This window comes from Centruroides sculpturatus, unplaced genomic scaffold (genome assembly GCF_000671375.1).
Source record: "Centruroides sculpturatus isolate CEXI.00-Female unplaced genomic scaffold, Cexi_2.0 scaffold176, whole genome shotgun sequence".
Lineage (NCBI taxonomy): Eukaryota > Metazoa > Arthropoda > Arachnida > Scorpiones > Buthidae > Centruroides > Centruroides sculpturatus.
Window position 1 is genome coordinate 89,230 of NW_019384551.1, and position 10,801 is coordinate 100,030.

Below are 10,801 nucleotides of genomic sequence, written 5' to 3' on the forward strand. Positions count from 1 at the left end.
CGGAACTGAAAAAAGAGATTGTTGAGAAATATGAAGGTGGCACGCGTGTTCGAGATTTAACGAGATTTAACTGTTGCATTCCGTATTCCGAGAACGACGATATCGACAATCGTGAAAAATAAAGACATTATTAAATCTGATAACGTTGCGAAAGGGGTTAAATCAATTTCTAAACAGAGATCAAAGACATTAGATCATGTCGAGAAATTCTTTTGCTTTGGATAACTGAAAAACAGTGTGCCGGCGACAGCGTATCGGAAGAAATTATTTGCGAGAAAGTTAAAAGGATACACGCTGATCTCATGAAAAATCAAGCAGAAACTAGCGAGGAAAGTCAGGTGTTTAAAGCCAGCCATTTTATTTTACATGAGAACAGATTAATCATTTTTACATTACTTCTTATGGAAAAGGTTGGTTTGGTATACGTCCTATTCGGTATAAGTCCAAACACCAGGAACGGATTAAGGTCGTATACCGAGGTTCCACTGTATATGAAAAACAAAACACTGTATAGCATTAAAGTAATATTTATCAGTATACAGTAAAAATTCTTATACAGAAAAACAAACGTGAAGTATACTATAGAATTAAATCTGACCCGGATTTCACATATAATAATAATATGTTTAATCAATACATGTTATCGTTGAATTAAAATGTGCGGATCTTATATAGGAATTTCAGTTGATTGCTACAGTTTTTGCCATTAAAAATTTATGAGATAAAGTTGCAGAGTATAGTGGCAAAAGCTCTAGATGATATTTATAGAAACTGAAAAACACCACAAATTTCTATAGTTTCGTGGAATGAAACATTGTTCATAATCTTTAAGATACGTTAAATCTCTTTTTCTCTTCGAGCTTCTACAATAAAACCGAAAAATTCTAGGTAGTCGGACGATTATCGAAATGAAAATACAAAAAACCATTTCTGATAATATCAGTGAAACAGACTGATTCATTTGTAAAATTGCCAAGACAAAATGTTCACCCTAAAAAACACACACACAATATATCATTATTAAAATGTCTTTGTTTCGTCTTCTCTCTATATATTGTTTAACTCCACTAGATGTTTTATTTGTGCTTCTTTCAATCTTATCGTTGTGTTCGCAGTTGCTTAGAGTTAGTATTAACACATTTGCCAACATTTGTAACATTGTGACAGTTAATTTTGATTTTACATGTTACCTTTGAATATGTAAAAATCCAACAATGAACTTCCCCGCAAAAAAACACTGACACTAGCACAAAGTTAAAAAATTGTGTAAAGTGCTATATGCTATCAGATGTTATTAAAAAATAACTTTTATATTATTAATTATTATAAAAAGTAACAGACTTCACCTGCGGGTAGAGATAAGTTTTCTGAAAACTATAAATACGAAAAAAGAGAAATTTTCATTATGTCTGACCACACTCAACACATGACACATGACCCCCTCGACCTTTAAGCGCAAAAATTTAATAGTACTCAATGCCACTTATATATAAAGTTACCATTTTAAATTTCGTTTCTTAAGCTTTCCTTCATCCTGAGGTATTTCCCCATTTTTCACATTTTTCGGTTTAAACATTTCAAAACGTCAGAATTTGCAAAAAAGCCTAAAGTTTAAATTTGACACAGTTACAATACTTTTTCATGTTATATACATAAAACCTGGAAACTTGACAGGTGCTCATTTAATTAAATTTATTATGAGTTACTATGAAAGATTGTAAATTAAACGTTTATTAAATTTCAGCCAGAATTTAAAATTAAATACGATATTTAGCAATTTTATTGAATGTTATACATAATTATCAATAAAATTAATATTTTATGTAATCATATAGGAATGATATGCTTGTTTTATTTTACTGTTGTTGTTGATTAAGTTAAGGCAACGCAATACTTAGGCGATGTCTTTCGGGAGGTCTTTTTAAAGAAAAAGGGAAACTGGCCCCTATTTAAGCGTTACAGACGTGGAGAAAACCCGGAAAACTCCACGTGGTCAGCCCGTTCGAGCGAGGCACGAACTTGCTGGGGAACTCCCAGTGTTCAGGGTAAGAAGACCGCTTGGCCACTGATGAGCAGCTTTATTTTATTGATATTATATAAAATAATAAGAATAAAGTAATATTTGCAGGAATAATTTTACCCAAAAATATTTCCATATTTTTCTATCCATTCATCAATGCATTTGTTCCTCTGTAAATAAGACAAATTGCATAAATATTTAATCTTAAAACTCAGAATTGATCAGTGAATAAAACAAATGATTACTTTTCTATTATATTCCATTGCATTTCCAGTAATGAAATTGGGATTAGGCCCAGAAATTCCATATCTTTGAAACAGGCTCATCTTTCTTTTTCTCCATCTAGTAACGTTAAGCATTAAGTTTTCATTTGTATTGAGAAAATCTGATAACGTTTAATTATATTTTAAACGTTTTATCAATTATATAATGTAAAATAATATTATAAATCACTCATAGAAAATATAAAATTAATTACTGTTAAATTATTCTTGAAAATTTGTTTAAAAAATAAATTACAATATAAAAGTTGAAGTATAGAATATCGTAAATGCAATATAAATACTGTACTTCAAATTTCAAAATTTGATTAAATTACATGAATTGATAATTAATAAATAATTAAGAGATAATTTAATTTTTTATACTAATTGTTTAACTTCAGAAAACATTCAAAAGTATTTAAAACATAAATTACATGCGAAATTAATCGATCATTTTTTTCTCTCTCTATGGATTTAGTGGTCTTTAATTAAAATAATTTCGTCACTAGTGTCTAAAGTCTGGTACACACGTACTGTACCTGGCAGGTATACAGGTACAGTACGTGTGTACCTAAACGGCATGCCTGTCCGGTATACTGAACGTGTGCATGACAGAACTGTCAGTACTTTTTTACATCTACACGTAGAAGTGTAAGTGCCAGGTATAGGCCTACTTGAATACGTATGTATCTAGTATCAGGTACGTATATATCCAGCATTACACGTCAACCAGACTGACTAACCTATAAAGCAAATTTATCTGAAAAGTTCACTTAATCTACGATAAGACTAAGGACATGCGAGGTAATTTTCCGACAAATCGATTTATGATTCAGTAAGAGATTTAATATAAATTATAGACTAACATAAACGAAGCAGTTCGTGACGAATCGGCTGATGACTCGGCAACTGGAACCGTGTAAATCATAGGAACGTTACACATTATGCTGTAAGCGTTTTTTTAACTCTAAACTCTTGGTTGATTCTTGCTTGCGCTTTATCTGATATTATCATGTCGAAATTATCAAAATATTTCTGTATTTCTCAATGTATGTATATATTGGTGAAACACTATCGAGTTTTATTTCGCTTTAGCATTCAGAATAGATTTATTACATTTTTAATCCATCTGGGTTATACTTATTAAAGTTTAGAAATTATATAAATTGTCATTTTAAGGTTTTTATATAGAATATTGTAAAGAAAATGCGAGGATATCGCGAAGAAAACTTCGTCCATCTCCAGAGGTGGACGAAGTTTTCTTCACGAATGAAGGTTGGGAGATTTAAGGAAAAACGTGTTAACATCTCGTTCCAGCAAGGAGATCGAGGTAAACTCACTGTTCAAGACGAATAGGAACGGAATGCTCGACAGAGAGAGCAAGCGGTAAACGGATTCTCGTGGCAAGTCACCAACCGAGTTTATAAAAGTTTAGAGTTACTAAACTTTCTAAAGATTTGTCCCTCAGTTCTAACACTGGTTGGTATCGGTCTCTTCTCCTCACTTTCCGATTGGTACTTGTTCTGTTTTCAGGGCTTATTTATCATCGAATCCACGGCCTCGGCCGGAAATGTTTATTTAACTGAGGAACTTTTATTCATAATTCATTGTACGGTGTTTTCCTTTCTGTCCCTAATGATTTCCAGCTGCAGTGCTTGGCAAGATCTTTAAAATAAAATTGTCTTTTTGTTGTTCCTACAGTCGTCAGAATGATAGGTCAAATTCCCCATCTGACCTTTTCCCTTTTTCGCAGTTCTATTGAAAATGTCGGGCTTCGTTTATAAAACGAAGCCCGACATTTTCACGCACGTCCAGGGGGCGGCGGCGGAAAATCGAGCGATCGATTACGTAATATTCAAAGTCATTGTCATAATACCCACCCTACCTATAGCATAAAAAATGTCTTCGCATGGAGAAAAACTCCGACCGGCGCGCAATTACTATCTTCTTATTTATATTATAGCGTTAACAGCGCCATCTATTGGCATTTATCAGAACTAAGATGCAATGCGAAACGTCTGTCGGCAGGTTGAACCATCCGGCGGTGCCCAAAAGCCAAGTACCCATAGTCGTGCTCTGTGACAGAAGTTGACAGAACTGGCGAAATTAGTGAATCCCCACAGAGCTTCCTTCTTAATTTGTACTTGTACGCATTCCAACAGTTCTATGGCATATCAAATTGAAATTATTTTGTTAATAATTCTTCTGACATGAGTCTAGGTATAATTAATGATATTTTAACTCGGTTAGTGTGATTATAATTTAATGTATCATTTGTCAGTGCTAAATACCTCGTAAAAGTGCAAAAAAATCGTAATTATGGTAAGTACCTAAGTTAATTTATCGGCTTATCACAATAACTTTCATTTTATAATCAAGCTTTTTCATGCGGTTTTTGCAAATACCTACCTAAACTACCCTATACCTAAAGCATCGGTCAAAATTTTCTAACTTTATAAACTAAGCTTTAAATACATGTAACTAATCTCCGGTGCAAAAACGAATCAGTTTAATAATATCAAAAGTAACAGACAGAGCAAATATAACGTCCCACTCTCAGTCTGACCACGCACATGGTAGGGTTCCGTAGACAGTACAGGCTATACAAAATTCTTACAAGACATCTGAGGCAAAACTCGATGTATTTTAAAAATACAAAGTTAATTTTGAAGTTCATTTATACGGAATTTCTATGAACTTTTTACAGACTCAACTACATGGTCGATTATTATTCGTAAACTAGAAAAGCCTACTTATTCCTGACAGTTCTTCTTTTAATTGATTATGTTTGCATATTGTTGTATTAAAAATTTTAAAACATACTTACAGTTTATGACAAATTTCAGGAACCGCAGAAAAGTAAAAACTTTCAGGATCGCAATTTCGACAGCAAAAACGAGAAAAGGAGGTACAGAAAGAAAAACTGGCGTGTTCTATAATGAAATTTTTAAGTATGCCAGAAAATAAGGAAACGGAGTGTCAAGAAAATATTTACGTAGCTTCAACAAGCACAGCGTTAAATCCAGAAGCTATGAATGTGAAATCGTGGGTACAATTGAATAATATGTTAAAAAATAAAACTACTGTAAATCAAATGCAACTGAGACTATTAGAATTAGAAAAAAAAACAATGGTGTGATGTATTAGAAAGAGTCATAGCCGTTATCAAGTGTTTATCTCATCAGTGTCTGGCTTTTCGAGGGCAATCCGCATGGGATTAAGAAACGAATAAAATGCATATTAAGAAATTTCTTTTGATCCTTACAGATATGATCGAATTATAATTAAAAAAACAGATTCATAAATTTAAAAAACTATAAATTTATACATTTCAAAAACGATGAATTAAATTACTTTGTCTCTGATTAATATAAATTATTTATCTAAATAATTTTTCTCATCACCACTTGAAGGAAGTTATTGTGATTAATATTTATCTTACAAAGTTATTTAATTTATATCTGTGAAAGAAAGATAAATAAGAATAAATAAATAAAGAATGCTCACCTTATCCAAAGTGATAGAAGATACACGAAAACAGTCAATAATATTATTATTGGCAACATCTTGAATACTTTATGTTCTTCAATACGGATGTCCAATTTACTTTTGATCAATGTCAAAGCGATAAACCTAAGTTGATGATAATAGTGCATTGACATTTGCTTATCATAAAGATATAAGTTTTATACAATACAGATTAAAACTACAAAATCGCAAAAATATATATAGTCCTATACGTAATAATTATAATATATCACATGCTATAAAGATGCTTTTTGTATTAATTTAAAATTAAAATTGAAAGTTAAAATTGATTTAAAATTGTTAAATGTGAAAATTTTTCTTTTGATATACAGTACTTGGCCAATTTAATTGACATGTGTGACAGTGTTTATTAATAACGGTAACGTCTTGCGACAATTAATTTGTTGAGCATATGTTCTAAAATGCTGAAAGAATTTTCTGTTTTAGTCAATAAACAAATCATCTCCAATTGCGTGTTCGGTATGATTCTTTAAAAAGCAGAATTGTATCGAAGATTAGGCTTATATGGGGATCTAAAGTGAAGAACAAATGAATTGAATTAATTCATGAAGAGTCGAATATTTATGAATTCAAACGCAATATACAGAAAAAGTAATCAGAAATGAATTATTCATTTATTTCATTACAATAAAATAACTGAAAATTAAAATTAAAATTATTGAAAGTACAAAAAGATGATATTTTAACTTCGAAAAATTTTTAAAAATTAGTCATAAGTAATAGTAAAACATATATTTTGTTATAATGTATGACCAAATATGCATATTAATTGCATAAAGTCTGCGGGCTAGTTATCTAATAGATGCGAAAAATATTAAATCCTTCAATTTTCAGTTAAACAGACTTATTTCACATGGGTTGAGATAGACAACGATCCGTTATTGTCTGTTTTCAAACAATCAAAATACTTTTGCACTAATACTTGCAGAAAAAGTTTCCACCTTCATAATTCCTTCGTCTTGAAACTCTTGCACGATCGTTAGATGTTGTTAGACAATTGGATTTATCGGTTCATTAATTTTGCACATGGAGCAGTCATTACTACAATGTTTTGTGGCAGTAGCACAAGATGGAAGTGTATAACACAAGTTTAAATTAGCAATCATAAAGTGCCCAATTAGATATATAGTAAATATAAAGTAAGAAATTCCATTCTCTATAACTTTAGTTTAAATCTTGAAGGGTAGTCCTATATAGACTACCCTTCAAGAGTTGGCGTGTGGAAAACAGTTAAAGAATCAAGTACAAGAAAGAATTTAATTAAGATTTAATTTCGAGTTCTCACGACACTTCTACTTGACATTGTGAAACAAGGAAATGAAGCTCGACGTTTCTTTGACAACGCTTTCAAATCAGCAAAGGCCACAAAAGTACTAAATGAATTGATGTGATATCATTCTCCGTGCTCTTTCGTGTCCTTTTTTTTTCTGCTGCTTTCAAAGAGAACGCCATAAAAATAGCTTTGCTGTGTGTACTGTACCTGCATAATGCTATGCATGATATCTTATGCCTGCAACTGTATTTATAATCCTTGTCCACGGATGTAATTGAAGTTCCATTCTGATGTTTCCATCAGAGATGTTCAGGAGGCACGCAATAAAATTTTCCAAAGATTACTGGAGAAAATACTCAGAAAACTAAGCAATCGAAACGATTAATAGCTAGTTATAATTTATCAGCCAACTAATATCAAAGGCAGAATACAAACTGAAAAATGAAGTTCTCAAATTGCTTGAAGCTTCTTGAAGTAGTTGTAGAAGCAGTAGAGAATCTGACGATAATGATAAAGATACTGAATTGTCAGCATAATTTTGTTTCTATCATGACAAAGTAATTATTTTTATGGTATGCATTAAAGCAGAGGGCACACCAGTGGCCGTTTGGATAAAACCATTGAACATTGGGAATCGATCGTGTATTAGCTCGCCAACGGGTTGGTCTAGGTTTTCTTCACGTTTGTAACATCTAAATAAAGGCCGGTTTCCCAAAAAAGTCCTCCAGGAAGCCATACGTGTTACGTTACCGTAACGAAATAAACCTAAACCTTTAAAGCGGTAATGAGCAATTTTTTCTGAATGCGAGCCGTAAAATAATTCATAGACGTACAGCGCCCCGCATACGCTTTTTCTTGTAAAGTTACAGATTTTAAGCTGCGAGTGCCAACATAATCGATAACGGCTTATACGCTGGTATTAAAATTATATATAATAATGATATGCAACCTAGTGAAATATAGTTTATATAATAAACTATATTTCATATCATTTACTTTTTATTGGTTAAGATTAGTGTGAATGTTATTCATTATGGATATCAGTTTAAATTAGATTTGCATAAGGTCTGAGAACCTTCTACTCCACTGCGTTTCGGCAAATTCGAAATCTAAATCAGTTATTGAATGATCTGTAATTAATAATCTTTTCTGGAAAATATTATATTATATAATCTTATATCTATGGATACTGGAATGTATGGATATGTAATGGCCGCTGGATATTGAATAACAAAAATTAAATTGTATAAAAACGTCGAAAGCATATAACAGCATGTATTATCACAAAATTTGCAACTTTCAAATTGCATATAACTTATCGAATTTTGCAAAAATACAAAATTTTACGGTAATTCAGCACCAATCTGATCCTGTATTTGCCAGATTAACAAAGTTCTACTGTATTAAATACTATACAAATAACAAAACTAAATACTTTTCTATATAACTGGATTGCTGTATATTAGATCTCTATGTAATATGTATTACATAGAGATCTAATATACAGCAATCCAGTTATATAGTGAAAAATTCAGAAAAATAGAAATGGATATAAAGTTAGCTGAACTTACAAAAAGAGCTGAAATGTTAGGACATGACATGAACTACCTCAGATGTTTTTTACGAGAAGAAAGTACGTCAAACACTATGAAGTTAAGAAGATCTATAAGAAGTGTTATACGTAGACATGCGGTATGGAAAAATAGAACGTACAGTATTACATATAGACCAAATACTTTTGATGAAACTTCACTCATTTTTCTTTAGCCTAATTATATTATTACATCTCTCAAATTATCCTGAAGGAAAATGTCAGACACTAAACATCATGTTTTTTATACGTGCTTCTGTAATTTATCTTAAATCGATAACCTAAATTTAATTGACTATTCATAAAAATTCTGTCAGTATCGCATTCGTTTCGATTTTTATCACTTCTCCGGAAATTTATATTTATTAAAATATACTTTGTTGACGATTTTTAAAGCCAGCCTGAAGTAGCAATTAAATTCAGAACGAAGAATAGTACCGATAAAATAAAATTAAAAAATACTTCACTATAATATTACAGTACCAATGCTAAAAATCAGAAATTAAAAATTAATTGCTCAGTCTGACAATTATTGCAAACTAATCAATGTAAGATGTGGCTTTACAACAGTTTTAAATGCGGTTTTTCAATTATATCCTAGTGCTGTGAAGTTGTAATGATTTTTATTTGTTCACTCTCATTCCGGTGCACAGTTAGATTATTATTGCATGCCGGATTTAAGGTAAGTATAAAGTATCCTGTACTAATAAGCAAATCTTCAAAAAAGATTTTACTTTCCAAGAACATGGGTGACAAATTTTTTTTTGCATTATAGAATATAGGGCACTTTAGCTCTCCATTCACATGCTACTAGAAAACATTGCAATTGAAAAAAAAAAATGATTTCTAGACGGAAGTACACAAGTAAAAACTAGTTTATTGCTGTGGGCAGAAGCTAAATTCTTACATTTCTCGATATAGATTATTATTAAATTTTTCCTTAAAAAATTCTATATCAGCGGTACATCTGAAAAAATTTCATTATTTCGTTCATGTCGAAACTAAAAGGGATGCTCGGGACGGCGAATTGCAAATAACGCCATTTTGGGGTTAATATATAATACATATATATTCATTTATTTATTTAAAACAAGTTACTATAAATTATCACTGTTATATCACATTAAAAATGCTTACGTTTTGGTTGCTGTATAAGAAAGGCGAACTAAAAACAGTTTAAGAAAATAGGTTTATTATAAATAATTTTTTCCCTTTTTATCTAAATAGTTTTCCCTTTATCACTTACTGGTAGAGGGTTTGTGAGTTTGAAATTGGAACACTATCTGTTTAAAATTCAATTCATACAAACGTTCCCGTAGCTTTCAGTTGTCTGATGCAGGTTAAGTTACGCTTACAATTCGTATGTATACCATCTTCAAAATAATCAAAAAAACTGATTAAAAAAATTACATATGTGTAAGTAGTATGTCTCAAGTATAAAAATAAACTGTAGTTACAAGTATACGGTAACCTCAATAATAGTTTAGAAGAGTCCATTACAGCAGTTTGGCCACCCTGGATACAACAGTTAACATTAATATAACCTAATTATTTTTTTCTTACTTTATCTATATAATTAATAAATGAAATGAAACAAAATGAAATATATTAAACACGTTACCTTTATACTAAATTGGAAAGCGACTTTTATAACATACTGCAAAACGATTCGAATAATGATGACTTGTGGGATAACGTAATTCTAATAGTTAGTTCGTACACCAAGTCGCACTGATTAACTAACTAGGTAAGAAAATTTGCTAATGCAGTGCTCTGCGCCGCCTAATGGTCGGTGCACACATTTCTATCCCTTCTTTTTTACATGCCCGTTCATGTTTAATTAACACATTTTCTTTAGATCGGTGTCACCACAAGGAACTTCAAAATTAGACTTAAAGAATACCAATATAATATAAGAAATAGATCCATTACCACAGTACTATCCAGGATGGCGCAGATTGAGAGCTCAGTGATAAAATGGGAAGAGCAAACATCATTAAGTCTGTACACTCCCTTGCAGTGATGCCGATAGTTTAGGAACGGGATGGAAATACATTGTAAAAAATAAGTTTGTTAGATCATAATTGCCTCATTTCTACTATATA

The 10,801-nt window shown here is 31.2% G+C and overlaps 1 protein-coding gene across 1 annotated transcript in view; it reads right to left on the bottom strand.

Moving 5' to 3' along the window:
* LOC111623649 (cytochrome P450 3A4-like) overlaps nt 1-10,185 on the bottom strand; it is a 25,218-nt gene extending 15,033 nt beyond the window's left edge. The window contains exons 1-4 of the mRNA XM_023366309.1: nt 10,168-10,185; nt 5,791-5,916; nt 2,266-2,362; nt 2,141-2,190 (exon numbers count right to left, since the gene is read on the bottom strand). Coding sequence (XP_023222077.1) covers nt 2,141-2,190; nt 2,266-2,362; nt 5,791-5,849 — 206 coding nt within the window. The 5' untranslated portion in view covers nt 5,850-5,916; nt 10,168-10,185. The remainder of the gene's footprint in view (nt 1-2,140; nt 2,191-2,265; nt 2,363-5,790; nt 5,917-10,167) is intronic.
* Between the last annotated feature and the right edge of the window lie 616 nt (nt 10,186-10,801).